Source organism: Cloeon dipterum, chromosome X (assembly GCF_949628265.1).
Source record: "Cloeon dipterum chromosome X, ieCloDipt1.1, whole genome shotgun sequence".
In the NCBI taxonomy this organism is placed as follows: domain Eukaryota; kingdom Metazoa; phylum Arthropoda; class Insecta; order Ephemeroptera; family Baetidae; genus Cloeon; species Cloeon dipterum.
In genome coordinates, this window is record NC_088790.1 from 29,586,159 (window position 1) to 29,604,794 (window position 18,636).

Here is an 18,636-nt window from a genome sequence, read left to right on the forward strand (position 1 = left end):
TTTTTTAATATTTCAGTGGCTCAAGACATCCCTGACTTGCTGATAAAGGTCAAACCCTAGAATTACGTCCTACAACTTGTATTATATGTAATTTTGCAGAATTTCGACGACGCATCCCCTTTGTTATGTTGAAACTCAAGTGATATCCAATATTTCCTTTTGGAATGTAAATACGATAGGCAGTGACACGTTTTAAGGAAAACGGCTGTAACATGACACACACGTTAAATATAGAAATAAATATAAATTCTGTGTACATATTAAATAAAATATTTTGGGTATATCATACAATATGCGTTTATTATAAACATTAATTCTAATTTGTATACAATATGCTAGACATAAATTACAAAGAGTTGCATAAACTCTCAGTGTTCGAAGCCAGGAACAGATGGCACCACTGTATAATTTAGTAATAAATTTAATTTTAATGCACTTCCGCTGCGATTTCAGACTCAATCCTGCTAATTGTGAATTCTTCACTAAATTTACTTTCTTTTGACGTGCTGAAAATCAAAATCAGTCCAGCCATTCGCCGTAGAAACGTCGGAAAAGATTTTTTTATTTCAAAAAATAGCTTTTCTCGATTCTACGGCGATTGGCTGAACCGATTTTGGTTTTCAGCACGTCAAAATCAAGCATATTAAGTGAAGAATTCACAATTAGCAGGATTTAGTATGAAATCGCAGTGGAAGTGACTTAAAAATTAAATTTATTACTAAAGTATACGGTGGTGCCATCTGTTGGTGGTTTATACAACTGGAGAGTTGCACTTCTGAATATAATTTCAATCCACTTCGAGTTTTCTGAAGCTGCCGTTGATTCCGAAGACTGCGGCGTTGGAGCAGCTCGTCTCCTGACTCGCAATCGCGGACACGGCACCCTGACGCGCTTTTTCGCTGAACATCTGCAGGTCGACCTTCATCAGGTCGTTCGCCAACAGCTTTTCCCTCCTCTCTTTCAGCTCCGTTTTCCACAAACCTTTAATAGGGAATTGTAATTAAAAAAAAAATAATAACCTGGCGCCCACACTTACGAATCATTTCTGCTTGAGGAATTTCCCCTCCGTACTCCGCGGGTAAAAGCTTTTTGTCCACTATAGAATAAGCGTCTTCCACATTCGTGAAGAGCTGAGAATTCATACATTTTGTTCGTTTAGTGGAATTTTTATTAAATAATCGTAACACTACTTGCCTTCACTCTGTCCCTCATTTTCGGGGAGACCAGCGACATTCCCCAGTCGACCGCGAATTTGACGGCAGGGTTCACGTTAAAACCTATGATTAATTTGTGCCGCATCGGAAGCGTGCTCTGAAAACAAAATAAAATTAATGTAATTAAGAAATTATTGAAAATTCATATTTTTAAAAATTAAATTTAAAATCTGTTTGGCCCCTTTCAGACAAACTTATTTTAATTCGCAAAACTTCAATTTCATGAATGTACTTCAGAGCTTGATCTTAATTTTTTAATTACAAAATTTTAACCATGACTCGCAATTGGGTAGGATAAAGAATAAAAGGCTCGCACGTGACGGATTCTTGACACAATTTTCACTGGGAGTATGCAAATAACAAAAGGGCTGTGAAGTGAAGATGAATTCTTTTTTATTTTATGAGCTTTAACCATGCAAAAGTAAACCAGTTGAACCTTTAAAATTATTAATGTCATTTTCGTTTAATTTTAGTCGCAAAATATGTTTCCAGCAATAAAATTGAAATTTTATTTTTACTATTTAATTTGTCGAATAAAAAGCCAACCAACAAAAATGCCACAAAAACCAAGTTGAATATATTATTGCATTGTTCTTATAAAAGGCTTTTTTAAAATTTATACACAGAAATAAATTAAAATCCAGCAAGTATTGCTCGTTTTAAAAATAAAAATAATTGTACTGTTTATATAAGCTTTGAGATGAGTTGTGTGCGTGATTTCTGTATGACATTCTTTAGTAAATTGGTTAACTGATTTTGAAATATATAGTTCAGGCCCTTTTTGTGCTTTGAACGTTTGAACCGCCAGCGCATTTTGTGCGTGATGTTGGGGAGCATGGGGGTGGGAAGTTTATTCTCCCTTGCGCTCTCAATATATTTCGTCAGTTTCGTGGAACAGGAGCAAGAGCAAACACTTATAGTAGCTGCGTCTCCTGTGTGCCGGCCGACTCCCTCAACCCTCAACGCCAACTCACAACCACGAACAAGTAGGTTTTTATCGCATTTAATTTTATGTTTTGCTTCAGCTCTTTGTTCATAGCAAAAACCAAAAATTTTATATGCTTATTTTGCTTTTAATCGCAGAAAAATCATCATTCAACTTGGCAAAAGAGTAAAACTTCAGCTTGTTTTTTATTTGTAATTTTAGAGGGAATTTTTGTGCCGGTTAAAATTTTGTTTCAATGCTGCTTGATATTTATTTAACAGGTAGAAAAAAATTGTTAAATTAAATCAGTCCTTTTTCGAATCTAGAGATAAAATCAAGGCCTCTTTTGAACTCAATGTTTTTCTAAATTAGTCAACGCTTAACAAATTTGAGTTAAAAATATAGTAAAAATGCTCGAGAATTTTATTCCAAAAACTGCGTGAGCGGGCGAGCAAGCGATCGGCCTGCCTATTGTCTCTTTTTCACAGCCTCGATTCCTTTCCTTCTCGAACACATGCGTGCTCTGCCTCAAATGCCTCAATTTTTCACGGTCAGCTCCCTTGTAAATAAACAGGCGATTTCTCCTGAACGACCGCTGCATCCCCTGGATTTTTATTCTGTCAACTTTTGGAATAAAATCAGTCCTTTTTCGAATTCAAGGCCTCTTTTGACTCTCCACAAATATTTATCAAATACATGCTGTTCGCTATTTAATTTTAAAATCATCGCTGGCCAATTCTTCAATTTTTCTCCGCGTCAAAGCAGTAACACGTGCGTGAAAAAAATGCAGGTGGGTGCACCTGACCAAAGCAACAAAAGACCGACCGAGAGAGCATGCAGGCAGGTTTCCCGTCGGGGGGCAGGAGAGCGCTCAATAGGGTATTTTTGTAAACAACGCAGTTGTATTCACTGACCACCCCGAAGGCCAAAAGAAAAAATTGATAATAATGTTCACCTGCTCGGACCGGCCATTGGCCTTTTGCATCATTATTTACCACCGAAATATTTCGTCGTACACCTGAGGGGTGACGAGTTAAAAGAGCTACAGCGCCGAGTTGCCTTTTCTTTTTAGTTCTGATCGGCAGGGAAACAAAATTGAGTCACGATTTTCCTGCAGCAGAGCCGAAAACAAATAAAATCTCGGGTCTTGTTATCTTTAAACCCTGATATAATTTTTTGTTTCACATCGGCACTGCAATTATAATATTTTTAAAAGCGCCGCTTGGACCGACCGCGCGGCTGCTCCTTTCGCCCTGACCAACCAAGAATCGCGACCTGGAGAAGTACAGCGAGCCTCGCGATTTTAAATTTTGGCCGAGTACCGTCGGGTAAGTGTGCTTGAAATGGCTGAAAATGCCCGCTAAAAACCATGCGCTGCCGAAAGAGCGAATAGTTAAGCAACGGCGCCGGCAAAACACGTATAGAAACAGTCCTGAAGCAATTCGGTTACAGGCCAAGGTTTAAAATCGTCGTCGCCATAAATTGTTAAATATGCCACAAATTGAATGCTGGCATTTAAAGTCACCGCGAGTCCCAAAATTTGCCAGTGTGCGCGGCGTCTGAGACTTTTTATCATTAATTCAGCTCAAAAATATGATTAAATTGGAACAATTGCTCGATTTACTTGCCTAACAGGGTTCGCAAAAACCCGCATTTTTCTGGAAAAACCCACTGCATTGCAAAAAACTTTTTTGCGGGCTTTTCTGCAATTTTACGCATTTTTCCAAAACACATGCATTCTTATCTTATGGTAAATAAAAAAATCTCATGATGCGGAAGACCAAAAGTAGGATTTTTCAAAATCAGCAAAATCAGTATTAGAGCCACGGGTTCCTTCAAGAGACAAAAAATTTTAACTCTCAACGTAATTGTATGAATTTTCAGATCGATTTGGAGCGAAAATTGACTATTTTTGGGATGAATTCGGAAAAATGTGGAAAAACCCTAAACTGGTGGGTTTTTTGCGCATTGCAAAATTTGCGTACCCTTGGGCCTAATGATACATGTTTAAAAAAACCTAATTTTGAGTTTATTATTTTTATTTTTCAAAGCAGCACACTAGAAAATAATATCCTCTTTGACATAAAAATTATGAATGAAAAAAGCTCAACAAACATTTATTCTGTTTCAGTTAATTTTCCTGGCCAAACATGTCTTCCCCATTCATGACGTTCACGCCGACGATTGACGACTTAAGGAATTTTTCTGACTACGTTAAATTCATGGAGGCGAAAGGCGCGCATATAAATGGAGTAGCAAAAGTATGCGCCAAATTACAACTTGAAGTGTTTGATTTTTACTGATATATATTTTTTTTTAAACTAGATAATTCCCCCGCCAGAGTGGATTCCCCGCAGAAACTCGTACAACATGAAGGAAATAGGAGGAATGAGACATTTGGCTGTTTATGACCAGAGTCTAGAGGCCACCGAGGGCAGGCGTGGGATTTACGCCCTTCTCCATGAAAACAAGAGGCGGCCGCAAAACCACCGTCATACTCTTAAGGAGTACAAAAAGCTCGCTGAACAAAAGAGGTACAAAATTACTTCGATGTTAATTTAATTAAAGGATATGGAATCATCGCACTTTTAGGTTTATTGTGTTACGGGTAACAATAGTTTTAATCTAATTTTGAACTATGCATGATGGCAGAATAAAAATTGAAACTTTTCACAGGCTCAGAAAAAAATTTTCCAATCGTGACGAAGCCGAAAATTATTTTTGGAAAAACACAAACAATCGAAAAAGGATCTACTGTCCTGACGTCAACGGGTCTCTAATGGACCAGGATTTAGAGGTTTGCCTTTTTGAATTAGTTTCTATGATTTTTGTATCGATTTAAATTGACCAGTTGCATAAGCCCTTAGTTATTGAAGCCGCCAACAGATGGCGCAACCACAGACTTTCTTAAAAATTTTGTTTTAAGCGGTTTTAAGGCATTGCCGCTGCGTTTTCAGACTCAATCTAGCTATTTAGCTTTTTTTTAATAAATTTGCTAATTTTTAACGTGCTGAAAACCAAAATCGGTTCAGCCATTCGCCGTAGAAACGTTGGAAAAGATTTTTTTATTTCAAAAAATAGTTTTTCACGATTCTACGGCGATTGGCTGAACCGATTTAGGTTTTCAGCACGTCAAAAAATAGCAAATTAATTGAAGAATGCACAGTAGCTAGATTGAGTCTGAAATCGCAGCGGAAGTGTCTTAAAATCGAAAGTCTACGGTGGCGCCATCTGTTGGCGGCTTCGAACACTTAGGGTTTATGCAACTGGTGAATTAAATAATATATATTATTGTGCATCTTGAGTATTTGTTTGCCTTTTGAGAGTTAAACAAAATTTTTTTTTTTTTTTTTGTAGGAATGCAATTTCCAAAAGCTAGGGACCATGCTGGATCTTGCGCGAGAATCCGGATCAACAATCGTAGGTGTGAACACACCTAATCTATATTTCGGCTCGTGGGGAACGACGACTCCGTGGCATTGTGACGACATGGACCTGTACAGCATTTATTATTTGCACGACGGCCATGCGAAAACGTGGTACACTATTCCCCCCTCGCACCACCAACAATTTGAAAGGATCGCTGCCGCTTTGCTGCCCGAAGAAGCAGAGCACTGTCGCGCATTTTTGAGGCACAAATTGTATATTTTCGACCCCGCCATATTAAAAAAACACAATATTCCGTTCCAAAAGGTATTTCTTTTTGTTTTTTATTTAATATATAAATTATTTTAAACGTGTGCGTAATATTATGTTCCAGGTGGTTCAGGAAAAGGGGGAAATCGTGGTTTTCTTTCCCTGCTGTTACCATGCCGGGTTTGATCACGGATTCAACATATCCGAGGGGATCAACTTTGCATCCAAGCGATGGATCCCCTTTGGGAAACACAGCACTCTCTGTAAATGCCAACAGGACACAGTTGACATTCCGATGGATATTTTCCAACGAACTTGAGAAGTTCAAAGGTTGGTTGAAATAAATTGTTGCAAATGTAATATATAATTGGGATGTTAATTAATTTTTTTGTCTTATAGCATCTCGTCAGCGCTGGCAGCGAGACAGACGATCATCGAGGACGCACCAAATAATATGTTCTCAGACTCATGCACGGTAGAAAAAAGCTAAAATAAAATTGCTAACAGAGGACTCGGTGTGATGATTTTTTTTTAATTCCTATGCATGGTGCTTTTGTTGTGACACTCTCTGGCCTGTTATTTTAAATGATTAAAATGCTGTAAGTTTTCATAGTCGAATTAAAAGATTTTACACGTCATTCTAAACTTTAAACGAAATAAAACTACTATAGCAAGTAATGAAATTTATTGATTTTCAATACGTCAAATTAAAGAGATGATTTTTGATTTCAAACTGGTCTTTGAGGAAGTGCTCTTTTCTGTTCCAATTTGGTTATTTGGTGTCCCTGACAAAATAATAAATTTCTAAAAAAATCATACCCTTTATCTAAACGAATTAAAAAAACAAAACCTCCAAATATCGACTAAAATTTAAAGTTTTTATTGAAAAATAAACCATATTAGGTTCATAGACTTTTTAATTTTGCTGAAAATGCGCTTAAAAACCGTCTAAATTCGATGATTTTTCGAAAACAAAATTTGTGAGAGAAATTAAAATCGCCTACCTCGGCGTTTTTTGCAATCCTGACCGCCTCTCTGGGGGTGAAGAGGGTGAGAAACGGGAAAGACACCCCGGCGCCGTCCACGAAGTGCACAACCCCGTTGACCTGGTCCTCTTCATTCTCCAGAATCGTCTCGTAGGCCAAACCGTGCAGGCGGAGCATGTCTGTGTTCTTGTTCTTGCGCGGGTTGAATTTACCTAAAAAATAATTAAAATTAAATAATCTAAAAAAAAATAGAAAATTACCGGGAATAGTGATGATGATCCTTCTTCCGAACTTGTCTCTCTTCGGCGAGGGGTAAATATATCTAAAAGAATTTAATAAATTAATATTAATTTTTTCATGTAATGCGGCCAGGGATGAATGAAATGAATAATTGTGACAGGATTTGAATAATTAATTGCTCTACTACTTGGTTATTAGCCAAGGCACGTACCCTTGGCTGATGAGCTCATCCAGGTCGGCCTGGTTGCAATCTAGATTCTGGAAATTCCAAACGTGCGTGCACATCCTCAGCAGGAGGTAGCGCTCCAGATTTTCCTGCGCCATCGGAACGCTCATCTTCTTCACACGCAGGAAACGAAGCAGGAAGCACGCATCTGAAATTTTCTTATTAAAATTTACAGATGGGTCTGAATACGCAGTTAACATTTTCTTAAAAACTGTAATCCACGTATTTTGGTTTAAATTAATTTTGATAAGAAAATATGGTCTGAGTAATTTAGCGGATATTTTTGGCTAATTTTATAAACTATTTATTTTTAAATTGATTTAAACAAGAAGATAGTCATTTCTTGTACGTTTCATAAATTAATTTCATTTTTTTATTTTAAAAATTTTAAAATCTATATGTCCTTTTGTCAAGTTTAATCAATTTTATAATTACTCTATTATCCACGCGAACTTATTGCTATTCATCAACCGTTTAATTATTTTTTGTTTACAAAATGTCGTGTGGGAAATATATCAAACAATGATTTTATTCTAAAAACAAAAATATTAAAATCAAATAGCTCTCAATTTGTTGCCTAAACATTTACTAGTTTCTTTTCAGTCTATTTATTGAGCTAAAAGGTATTTTTAGAGATCAAAATCAAATTTACAAACATGATTTTTACAGATTTTAGTGAGCTTAAAAATAGGCTTTTTTTAAATTCCTCGTTTTTTTCCACAAATGTCTAAAATTTGAATGAAGAGTCCAGAATTGTTTAAGTTTTTAGGCTCTGAATTTTTTTTTCATAGTCTTGAGAGAGAAAATCAAGATTTCAAAGCCGCAATTTGTTGATTTAAAGTAAAAAAATAATAATCAGCGGGGTACAGATTCGTGCCATGCGCAGATATGGCGTCCGGTGGAGTCTGGCGCGATAAAACGGTCATGTGAAAATGCGCGAAAAGAACTAAGTGTTGGTCAATATTGTGACATAATTTGCATTTGTCTTTTGGATCGTAAAAACAAACTCTTGACACTCGTACGGCAATCCAAAGAGAGCTTTTTCTTTCCAACATTTAGACGCCATCTTGCATCTGCGCAGTGCGAACCAATTTTATCACACATCTGGACCCCGCTGATAATAATCAAGACCTTTCCATAAATCGAAAATAATTATATATCGCCTTTTAGCCCAGAAAAAACATTCAACTTTCTGATTCTTCTGATTACAAACCTAGTCTGGAATTCTCAATTTTCGGATTTTTCTTGAGCCACTCGCGGAGCGCGTCGAGCGCCTGTTTCCTGCTGCTTTTGGTTTCCCTGAGCTCCTTCTTGGCCACCTCTCTCGACTTGGCGGTGAGGGCCTTACCCTCGTCGTAAGCATCGGCAGGCGTCACCCAAACCTTGGTATGGGTCATGGCGCACTTGGGATTGTGTCCTGCAAGGAAAACGACAGTCCAAAATAAAAGGATGAGCGATCCGCGGTGTGGTGCAATAAAATATAAATATAATCGAGCAAAGTTCAATATAATGACATGCGCGTGCTGGCATTGAAAATCGAAAATTTGGTCTCTCTGCCAAAACAGGTGTGAACAGAATATTAACATCTTTTATTTGAGTCGCACCGCCGCGTTAATGTGTGTGTTGATTATTGACCTTCTCCTTATCTGCTAATCAAACAATGGAATGTGCCAGCAAGTTTACTGTCATCGTTCTAACTATAACCTCTAAATAATATCTTATTGCTAATATATACTAATTCCATTAGCAAACATTAATTGGTAAATAATTTAAGTGGAATGATACAGGGCAAACAATTGAAAATAATTTGAATTGTCGGATGCCATAAACAATTGATCGATAAATAATTTGTTCAACAATTTTCAATAATAAAAAAGGACGTTCCTACAATTAAAATTAAAATTTTGCCAATTTTCTCCAAAATTTACAGCGCTTGAAAACATTTTCTTGGTATATTCCGATTCCTCTCGTCGAGATCTGTCCAACGGTGAATGCCACTTATTGGGGAAACTCTTGGTTTTGAAATTAAATCGGATTTCAAGTAAGGAGACAGTCATTACCATTTGAAAAGCACCATTTGAAAAACTTTCCAGCCAATTTTCTCAAAAAATTACAATTTAGGCTTTAACTGAATCCTAAGGGCCGAGTTTATGCATTGGCAACAAGCATTTTCCAGGATTTTGCAGTATCATATTCCTCTTTAATTGTATTTAACGCAACAAATAAAATATTATGTTCAATTATTGCTAAAAAAATTAATTAAATTTATCTCCCGCTGATTGAGCAAAATAAGATTAATATTTTTTTTAAATAAAAATGCCCTTTCGTAATTTTGAATGTGCAAGGCTATTTGACCCACTCACAAGCGCGGGTGTTGCGTCATAAAAGACAATAGAGCCAATAAAAGGAGCAGACAATATTGTTCTTTTGTTGAATTGTGACACTCGTCAATGCGAGAATTTATAGTGTTATTATTTGAAGTACTTTTACTTTCCATTAGACGATGACAAAAGCTCCTTTTATGATCTATAGTGTTATTTCAATTAATGTTTTTTTTTATTCCTTTCAAATTTATTTTAATTAGAGTTTTTTAATTAAAGCTATAAATCTAATACAACAATCGCCAGTAAACTTTGAGAAATGGTTGAATTTTAATATTTGAGCGATTTTTGCAACAATAAAATTTGAGTTTCATAATATTGTTACTGGCAATCGCTGCTTCCACAGTGACTCAGTTTTAAGTAAAGAAAACTAAATAAATCAAATTGATTTATAGTGATATTATCGTGTGACGTTGTATGCAGGCCAATTAATTAGGAGTTTTGTCATTTTCGTGTCCTTAAATTGCCCTCATTACAGCTTCAACTGACTTTCTAATTAGATTAAAATTCGAGTTTATTTTGGGGATTATAAAAGGAATTAATTTTTCACAGTTATAAGGTCATCCATATATTAATCCAGTGTTTCTTTTCATGCCCAAATTTGACAAAAATTTGATCCACAGACGTGACAAATGAGGCCAGGAGACGAATTAAAACCAACAGATTAATAAAAAGTGTGAAAATAAACTCTGAGCGTTAAACGACAACGAGGAAATTCTAAATTTCCACCGCAAAACATTTTCTTTTTCAATACCGTTTAAGCAAAGAGGTATCAGAATAAATTTTACCATATTTTGGTGAGTGGAACTAATAACTTCACGTCAGTCGTTTAACCAGAAATTGAACATTTAATTTACAACTTCCTTGTGCCTTTGATTTTTAAGCGCCTATCTAGATATAGAGTGGCAGTGTCTATTTTGCCAAATTTATGTCTTTTTGTCACGTAACAATACAACACAACTTTCACAAAATATCTCGAGAGTTTTAAGTTTTCTTGACAAATTTTAGATAAAAAAAACTCGCTGATTGTTATAGTATTTAAGTTTTAAGGAAAATATGTTTGTCATTGATTGGTAGATGATTTTGTTAAAATCAAATTTTTTAATTGAAAACAAAATTAAAAGCAGTTTTAATTTTATTTCCGCATGGAGTTTAGCCATTCTTAATTTAAAATATCATAAACAACTACGTGTGATTTTTTTAATAATAACTAGAATTCAAAACGCAAAAAAATAATTAATTGACATGAAAATTATTTTTAAGAAGCCGAGAAAAATATTATATTTTCCTACCTTTGCTGTGACCGAGTTGGATGAGTGAGTGAACCGCATAGAATAACGCAAGGTCCAACAAGCCCTCTCTCCTTTGACGAAAGACCCTTCTTCTCCTCCCACCCCAACGCCAAAGGAAACAATTATTATTTTATATCTATTTTGCAATCGCATCAATATTCCGAGTGGATACGTTGCATTAATGCGCTGGTTTCACTCTGAATAAAAATTGCATACATTAGCCAAGATGCCGTAAAGTTTTATTAAAATCACACAATTTAAGTAATATATATATATATATATATATATAATATAAAAATCCAATCATAATGACTCTTTTATGATTTTTCGCCTGACTCAGCTATCACTTCTATGTCGACTCCTTGGTGGCTCAGCTCTTCCACCTCGCAAACCACGCTGCCTTCCTCAGTCTGCACAAAATTAAATTAATTTAACATATAACATTAGTCCTCAAATTTACTTGTGGGAGCATGACTTGGAGGCCTGGCAAACTGTCTGCGTCGCTGCCGGACAGCACGATGTAGTGCGACGACTCCATGGACATGGTGTCCTCCTCGGAGATCAGTTTCAGGTTCGTCCCGTCTATCACGAACGTGGCAAAGTCTGTGTCGCTTTCTTTCTGGTGGGCGCTGCCGATGGTCATGGGAGCGTTGCTGTCCAAGTCTATTTTCGGAATGTTTGACGAACAACGAGTGGAAGAACGCAGCCGCCTCCATATCGTCGTTTTCGGCACCTATAAAAGGCATTTGAAATTTTTTAGTTCATTATGACTGCTGCCAAACGTTAATTCTTGTGAATTTTGACTGGACTTTCAAAATTTCTAAATATTTTTCTTAAAAAATAAATAAAAAATGAAAATTAGGAAATAATTATTGCAATTTTTTAGGGACTGAATTAAGGAGACTCTTTTTTTCTTGAATTAGAGTATTTAGAAACCTTCATTGACAATACAATAAATTAGAGAGAATTGACAGTCTCTTTTAAAGTCAATTTTTTTCAGCTCACCTCATAATGACTAGCGGCCGATGACTGCGACATTTTTCCCTCCTTGCAGGCGATGACCGCTTGCTGCACCCTGAGTTGCCTGTCCATCGCGTCCTCCAAAGAGCGCTTTTTGCCGCCTTCCCCGGGCAGCGCGCCCAACTCCATGAGTCTCGTCTTTTCTCGGTACAACGTCGCCGCAGGGATTCCCTGAACAGAAGCGAAAGTTGTAGAAGAACTCTCATTTTGAACTATTTAATTTCTAAATTTAAACACTCCCTGATTGATATCGGCTTAACGTCTTTTCAAAGGTTAAAATGGTAAAAATCATGCCATCGTTTGGCATGGTGAAAAAATAGGATTTCAAGTAAGTAGAGTGCGCAGCCCCTTTTTTAAAAAAAACTACACTGCTAGTTCAATTTTGGCTTCTACTCAATCCTAAAATAAGGGACGAGTACATCACGACTTCGACCCAGGAATTCAGATTTTGAATTTTGAGGTTCAATAAATATAAAAAAATTAACACTTACAAATTCCTGAGCGACCGTCCTGGCCTTGGCGCCACACTTGAGCGCATTGACCGCAGCCTGTTTCTGGGCACTCGAGTATCTGACCTGCTTTTTCTTCGGCAAAGCTGGTCTCAGGCTTTGCGTGCGACGCCAAAGCACAGTCTTGGACACTCCGAACTGGTCGGCAGCACTTTTCAGACTCTGGCCAGCTGAGAGTTTAAAACTTATACTTGATTCAAAGCACTTTGAGGGCAGTGTTTACCGAGAACGGCCCGAACCGCGTCTTCCACTTGCTGAGCCGTGTACCTGACCTCTTTGTCCTGCTTCAGGATGACGCCGCAGCTCTTCGCTTTGCTGTACAGCGTGGTGCGAGGCACGCCTGCCAATTTCGCCGCTTGCCCGATCGACTTGCCGCTTTGCAGCAGTTTGAAGCCTTCCTCCACGTTTGAAGCGCTGTATGTCCCACTGCTAAAACATTTTTTGGAATTTTGAAGAGGAAATTAATTTAGCCGTTGAAATTAATTTGTCTTGAACAAAAAATTAATTTAATAATTTATAATTTTACTCCTTAAAATACTAATACGCGTTGTGTGGTGGTTTATTGGAAACAAATTCTGCCAACAACGGTTTCTGAAACCCCTACCCTGACGACCTTTTCAGGGTACACAACCCCGAGATCGGTCCTGGACGCCGCCGCCCCTTTAGACACACCACTTGTTCCTAACAATAATAATAAACAGAGAGTGTTGAATCAAATCTCTACAGGATTCATTTAAATTTTCAGCTTCGAGCCGTAGAAAAGCAAAAAAAAAATTGGCTTCGTCTTTGGATAATTTTTCTAAAATCAAGAAATAAAATACCTACTTGTTTCGTTTGGCTTCCCCTCCTTGAGAAATGAGCTTTGAAGGAGACTTGATCTAAAAATACCATTGTAAATAATTCCAGAAATAAATCACTTATTCTCAGGACATACTGGGACCTCTGGTGAATTCGTGCCAGCAGACTCGTCCATTTCATCATCCTTAAACTCCTCCTCGCGACTCTCGTCGTCCTCCACTAACCACTCATTCTCTTCATTTGGCTTTGAGAGAACCTGTTTCCAAACTTCAGCAAAATCTCATATAACACAATTAAAAAAAACCTCACAGCATCGGTGAAACCTGGGAGGCCAGGGATGCCGAGCATTTGCGCCAGCCGTGACAGCGAAGGCAGCTGGCCCACCGAAAGCTTGATTTCGCCTCTGTACAGAAATTCGATCAGGATGGACAGTTCCTCTATGTTCACGTCGCTGGGGAGAATTATGCACGGATCGGGCACACTTATGTCATCCAAAATGTTCTAAAAATGACGAAATTTCAGATTAACACGTCATATTATTATAAATTCATGTTCATACCCTTAGAAATAAGCTGCTTGCTGAAAGGACCAGTTTGTGGACCATCAATTTGTGTCCTCCAGCGATCAGGGTAGTGTCGACCCAGTGTCCTCCTTGTCTCAAGTCCGAAATTTGACGAGACATTTCCGTCGCGTGAGACTCAAAAGATTTCCACGAGAGCTTCACGTAACTCTCAGAACCCACAGGGTCACTCGTAAGTTCAGGAACGGTGGATGTCATTCTGGACACTTTGAGAGCAACCTTCACCAAACCTACAATAAAATGTATATATGTTGGAACCAGGAATGCGCGGAATACTCTGATTCCGCTGTTCCAAGACGATTTTTGTCCCAGAATAACATCGTTTAGGGTTTATATTAAAAGGTTTACACAAGCGGAACACTTGCAAATATTCAAATCAACAAACCTGTAATGAATGGAAGCTTATTTCAACATTTTTTTGCAGTGAAAACACTGCGAGATGCACTCTGCATACGTTCCGTTCGATGTTTCGTTGTGTCGCGCGTCGTGATTGGTTCAGTGTGACGTCACGCTCTCTGATTGGTCGCCAGTGTTTACTTCTCTGCAAGCTTACTGTTTTTGTTTTGTCGCGAGCAGCAGCTGTTCCCGTGGGTTAAGAAGTGAAAGTTTTGTTTTTGTTGTAGCGTGGCGTGGCACTACTTAATCGGATCGGAAATTCTGTTTTGTTGAAGAAATGGCAGATTCGAAGAGCATTATTGAAAAGCAAAAGGAACAGCTGCTGAGATATGAAAAGCGATTGAAAGGTTGGTGAATTTTTAAATTTTCTAAGTGATTCAAAATATTGTTGACACTTCTGTAATTTAATGTTTTGCTTTTTTATAGATGTTGTGACTGCCTACAAAGGGCTATCGAAAGAAAAAGAGGCTTTGGAGGCTAGTTTGAAAGTGCTAGCGGTCGAAAAGTCTGGCGGAAAAGGCAACAATGCGGAAAAAACTGTGGCTGACCAGAAGCAGCTGAAGACTCTGTCCGAGTCTCTGGCCGTGCTAACTGCAGAAAAATCTCGGATGGAAATGAATTTTCAAGCTGATAAAAAAAAGCTTTTAAATGAAGTCGAACAAGTAATTAAAAAAAAAATTAGAGGCGGTCTGGATTTAATTTAAAATTTCAGCTCCAGCAACGTATCAGAGGACTAGCAGAAAATGAGCAAACCTTAAAGTACGAAAATGACAACCTGAAAGCTAAACTGACCATTGAAAAACACGACCGACTGCAGGAACAAGAAAATTTGCATGTCCTCATTCAGTGAGTTTATTGATTTATTTTACTGGGTGAAATTTTATTAGAAATTCGCAGAGAAAAACAAGATCAATACGAGGAAAGAGTTGCTTCACTCGAGGCAAAGTTGACGGAGCTTTCTGTGGTTGTTGGGGAATACGACCGCCACCGAAATTTAGACCAGCAGGCCATCCAGATTTTAAAGGACCAAATTTCCGAGCTGGAAAACCGAGCGCACGTTGTGGTCAGCGAAATTAGCGAAAAGCAGGACCGATCTCCCAAACAAAACAGTGATGAAAGCAGTTACGATAACTCTGAACTTCATGGTGGGAAATTTTAAATTAATTATTATTCAATTTAATATAATTTTTATTTTTAATTAGCCACCTGCCGGGAACAGTACGAATCAGCGATGAGAGAACTCGAGCACCTCAAACAACTACAGACATTCCAGTCACTTAGAGGCTCTAGGTACTGTTTAAATTAATTTTAAAAGTGTAATTCAATAAATTTTCTCGGACAGATCGGACGAGAGCAATGCCGAGCTGGACAAGCTGCGTTCCCAGAACAGAAATCTGCAGGAACGTGTCAATTCTCTGACTAAGAAACTGACCCATAGTGAAAACGAAATCCACCTTGTCCGTCAAAGCAAGAAGCAGGTTGGTTTTAAAATTTAAAAGCCTAGGATTTTTAATTTAATTAAATTAAAGGTGGCCGAGAGAGAACGAGAAAAGTATTCGGCTGAGCTGAGTGCCATCCGGAAGCACCAAGACAGTCAAATCACCGAGCTGGAGGACCAAATTCGACAGCTGCGTGAGCGGTCGCTCAAAATCCTTGAAGAGAAGGATGTGGAAATCGGAAAATTGAGGAATGCCTTGAAAAATCTGTCCCCAAGCTCAGGTTTTTAACTTTTTAATAATTTCAGAGGAATTGTGAGTCAAGAAAATGTTTTCAAACGCTGGAAAATTTGGAGATATTTTGAATTTTTATTTTGTTAAATTTATTCCCTTTAAAACGATCTATAATTTTTAATTTTCAGTTCTGGTTGGTGAGTTGAAGCAATCGGTGGACCCAGAACTGCTCGCCGAAGCGGCTGGGGGCGACGGTGCCCCGCAGCTGTTCCACTTCTCCCAGGAAAACGCGAGGAACCTGGTTGAAGCGACGTCGCTGCGAAAGCAGAATTTCAAGCTGGAAAGCGACGTGCGAGAGCTGCGCAGGAAACTGGCCTCGCTCGAGGTCACGAAAAACGACGAGATAAAATGTCTGCAGAGTGAAATCGAAAGGTATATTACTGTCTTTCAACCCTGGCCTGAATTAACTGATTAAATTTATTTATCTCTCAAGGTTGTCCCTGGGCAAGTCGAGGGAAGGAGCGAACCTGGAGTACCTGAAGAACGTGGTGATGAGGTACCTGACGTGCGTCGACGACAGCAGCAAACGCCACATGCTCTCCGCCATCTGCACCGTCCTCAGATTCAGCAGAGACGAAATCAAAACTGTTAATAAAATTTATAAAAAGTGATTTTGGTAACACAGAGATGAAGTTTTTCGGTTGTTTATTGTGATGCACGTAACTGCGAAAATTATATTTTAAATTGAAATAGGAAATTATTCAGTTGCAGAATTGGCTAACTGCGTGCGCTTGCTTGATTGTGATAATATAAATTATGACGATAAAGTATTAAATTAACTGAAATTTAGGTTTTTGTTCTTTTTAACCAATTTTTTAAAAGGAAAATTTATTTGTTTGTTAGGTAATTACATTTTCTGCAGCCCGCTGTTTTAAAAATGAAAAAGATACAACTTAAATTAAAAAGGGGGATGGAAATTTTAGTTTCTCAGGTTTGGAAATTTATAAAATGACACTATATCGCAGATTTTGGATGATTACGCAATTTTGACGCTTAGGGTCACGTTCAGGGTCCGCAAAACTCGCATTTTTCCCCAGAAAAAAACGGATTTTTCTGGAATTTTTATTGAAGATAAAAAACTATTGTGATGGATCACCAAATATAGGGATTTTTGCAATAAATGGAAAGCCAAATATTAAACACTGCAACAATCTTAATGTTCCAAAATTTCTGACATTTTTTTAGCGCGAAATATGACCTTTTCGTAGTTAAATTCGGAATTAAATGCGGAAACTCCCTAAACTGGTGTTTTTCTAGCTGTTTTTTTTGCGCAAAATTAGTAATTAGTTTCATAATTTAATTTAAAAAAATTATAAAAACTGAAAAATTAACATAATACCCAAAGCAGACAATTAATTAAATTAAAGATTATTTTGAATATTTTTATGAAATATTCCGTCTCCTTATTTTGTTTAGGAAGTAGTTTAAAGTATTTTTCATTTTCTAATGCGAAACCTCGTGATCGTGCGCGCGCGACAGGGGTGTAATTTGCAACCCTCTGCGTGGGGCAAGGGCGCATGTCCGCAGCACCCTCTCATTGATCAGCAGCGGTGCAGCGCCCACAGACTCAGCAAATACACCAAAACAAAAGGAACCTCTCCCGAATTCGGCAAGATGCCGCAAGTAACTGCAGGTACAAAACTTCAAAAAATCAATTATTCCCTTTCCTTTGTACTCTTAGAATAATAGAACTCTAGGATTGTCTATAATATACCGCATCGATAACAAAATTTAAAAAAATAAATCAATTTAAAAAATATTCTTGTGAATTTATTTTGAATGGAATAATAAGCCGATCAATTTTAAAAATCTCGTCAGGTGTGAGTGATGAAGAGCTGACGGAAAGCGTGGAAGCGCTGCGGCAGAGGCTGGACGCGATGAAAAGATTGATGGCCCAAAATGAAAAAGCGTGAGTACAAATTTTCATGCATCTCTCTCTCGCCGTCTCCTTTCATGCAAATTTTTTTTTCTCAGTCAAAACCGAGCTGAGGGCGGGCTGATGGGAACGACGAGTGACAGGAAAAACTCGGACTCGATCATCGACGGCAACTTCCTCAGCGTCGTCTTCGGGGTCGTTTTGGTGCTCATAATTTCTGTATCGGTCTACGCGTTTTACAATTTGTACTTTGCCGTACTCAAGAAATTCCCGGCTAGGCCTCATTCGGAGCTTTAAATTTTGTAAAAGCCCGTTATTGCGCTTCCCCCATCATTTTAAAATTAAAAAGACAGACGAGAACACTTGAAGACAATTAATATCAAACATTCAAATAATGATCTCATTTTTGTTTGAGACAATTTAGAATAATTTTTCCTATTTATAATATGAATGTAGTGCCAAAAAACTGCTCCATCATTTTATACTCGCCGAAAATTTATAGATCCTTTTTGATCTTAATTACAATAAACTTCCTACAACAATTAATTTTTACAATTACTGCGATGATTATTATAAAATTAGAGTTTGTAAAATATTACAAAACTACACTGTGGATTCTTTGAAATGTGCCAAAAACTGTGTAACAAGTAACGTGTTTGCCAAATAAATTAAAATAATATGATTTAAATTAAACAAATTATCTGGTTTTTAATTTTTTTTTGTCGAGAGCACAAATTAACTCTCACAATCAGGAGCATCAGCAAAAATAATTTTCGCGCCGATCGAGCCTAAATCTATTCGAGTGTTCGGCCTTGAGGCTGGTGTCC

At 37.5% G+C, this 18,636-nt stretch overlaps 5 protein-coding genes and 1 long non-coding RNA gene across 8 annotated transcripts in view; 4 read left to right on the forward strand and 2 right to left on the reverse strand.

The window, feature by feature from the left end:
• CalpC (calpain-C) overlaps positions 1–291 on the forward strand; it is a 44,353-nt gene extending 44,062 nt beyond the window's left edge. The window contains exon 17 of the mRNA XM_065493854.1: positions 17–291. Within this exon, the coding sequence (XP_065349926.1) occupies positions 17–43 (27 nt within the window). The 3' untranslated portion in view covers positions 44–291. The remainder of the gene's footprint in view (positions 1–16) is intronic.
• LOC135945910 (retinaldehyde-binding protein 1-like) lies at positions 273–10,930 on the reverse strand. Of its 3 annotated transcripts, none has more exons than XM_065493857.1 (8): positions 10,901–10,930; positions 8,441–8,644; positions 7,213–7,375; positions 7,022–7,083; positions 6,780–6,973; positions 1,195–1,311; positions 1,037–1,130; positions 273–981 (listed from the first exon to the last, which is right to left on the reverse strand). In XM_065493857.1, the coding sequence occupies exons 2-8, from the start codon at positions 8,622–8,624 to the stop codon at positions 788–790; spliced, it is 1,008 nt and encodes a 335-aa protein (XP_065349929.1). In that variant the 5' UTR covers positions 8,625–8,644; positions 10,901–10,930; the 3' UTR covers positions 273–787. The 3 variants fall into 3 exon arrangements, with proteins under 3 accessions (XP_065349929.1, XP_065349927.1, XP_065349930.1); XM_065493855.1 differs by having other exon boundaries at positions 8,441–8,641; positions 10,900–10,926; XM_065493858.1 differs by lacking the exon at positions 10,901–10,930 and adding an exon at positions 8,742–8,788.
• Positions 3,844–5,817, forward strand: LOC135945911 (uncharacterized). Its single transcript, XR_010575470.1, has 3 exons — positions 3,844–4,400; positions 4,465–4,936; positions 5,497–5,817. It is a non-coding gene; the product is annotated as an uncharacterized LOC135945911 (long non-coding RNA).
• A 247-nt stretch (positions 10,931–11,177) lies between the features above and the next one.
• Positions 11,178–14,286, reverse strand: LOC135944953 (uncharacterized). The gene is made up of 10 exons (XM_065492233.1): positions 14,193–14,286; positions 13,787–14,037; positions 13,537–13,728; positions 13,364–13,483; positions 13,255–13,307; positions 12,653–12,858; positions 12,412–12,599; positions 11,906–12,091; positions 11,361–11,633; positions 11,178–11,310 (listed from the first exon to the last, which is right to left on the reverse strand). Exons 2-10 carry the CDS (start codon positions 14,003–14,005, stop codon positions 11,218–11,220), a joined length of 1,530 nt encoding a protein of 509 aa, XP_065348305.1. The 5' UTR covers positions 14,006–14,037; positions 14,193–14,286; the 3' UTR covers positions 11,178–11,217.
• Positions 14,287–14,400: 114 nt separating this feature from the next.
• Positions 14,401–16,718, forward strand: GCC88 (GRIP and coiled-coil domain containing 88 kDa). Its single transcript, XM_065492234.1, has 9 exons — positions 14,401–14,550; positions 14,630–14,865; positions 14,916–15,049; positions 15,101–15,348; positions 15,406–15,493; positions 15,546–15,681; positions 15,733–15,922; positions 16,062–16,305; positions 16,367–16,718. The coding sequence occupies exons 1-9, from the start codon at positions 14,481–14,483 to the stop codon at positions 16,542–16,544; spliced, it is 1,524 nt and encodes a 507-aa protein (XP_065348306.1). The 5' UTR covers positions 14,401–14,480; the 3' UTR covers positions 16,545–16,718.
• A 696-nt stretch (positions 16,719–17,414) lies between these two features.
• LOC135944959 (uncharacterized) lies at positions 17,415–18,506 on the forward strand. Its single transcript, XM_065492241.1, has 3 exons — positions 17,415–17,566; positions 17,752–17,842; positions 17,908–18,506. Exons 1-3 carry the CDS (start codon positions 17,548–17,550, stop codon positions 18,104–18,106), a joined length of 309 nt encoding a protein of 102 aa, XP_065348313.1. The 5' UTR covers positions 17,415–17,547; the 3' UTR covers positions 18,107–18,506.
• Positions 18,507–18,636: the final 130 nt, after the last annotated feature.

Coding starts and splice junctions, on each gene's coding strand:
- LOC135945910 (XM_065493857.1), bottom strand. CDS start 8,624: ATGACCCATACCAAGGTTTGGGTGACGCCTGCCGATGCTTACGACGAG. Junction 7,084..7,212: donor GATGAGCTCATCAGCCAAGG/GTACGTGCCTTG, acceptor AAATTCTTTTAG/ATATATTTACCCCTCGCCGA. Junction 6,974..7,021: donor GATCATCATCACTATTCCCG/GTAATTTTCTAT, acceptor ATTATTTTTTAG/GTAAATTCAACCCGCGCAAG.
- LOC135944953 (XM_065492233.1), bottom strand. CDS start 14,005: ATGACATCCACCGTTCCTGAACTTACGAGTGACCCTGTGGGTTCTGAG. Junction 12,859..13,254: donor GGGGAAGCCAAACGAAACAA/GTAGGTATTTTA, acceptor AAAATGTTTTAG/CAGTGGGACATACAGCGCTT. Junction 11,634..11,905: donor CGGCCGCTAGTCATTATGAG/GTGAGCTGAAAA, acceptor TGCCTTTTATAG/GTGCCGAAAACGACGATATG.
- GCC88 (XM_065492234.1), top strand. CDS start 14,481: ATGGCAGATTCGAAGAGCATTATTGAAAAGCAAAAGGAACAGCTGCTG. Junction 14,866..14,915: donor TTTTAAATGAAGTCGAACAA/GTAATTAAAAAA, acceptor TTAAAATTTCAG/CTCCAGCAACGTATCAGAGG. Junction 15,923..16,061: donor AAATCTGTCCCCAAGCTCAG/GTTTTTAACTTT, acceptor TTTAATTTTCAG/TTCTGGTTGGTGAGTTGAAG.
- LOC135944959 (XM_065492241.1), top strand. Junction 17,843..17,907: donor ATGGCCCAAAATGAAAAAGC/GTGAGTACAAAT, acceptor TTTTTTTCTCAG/TCAAAACCGAGCTGAGGGCG.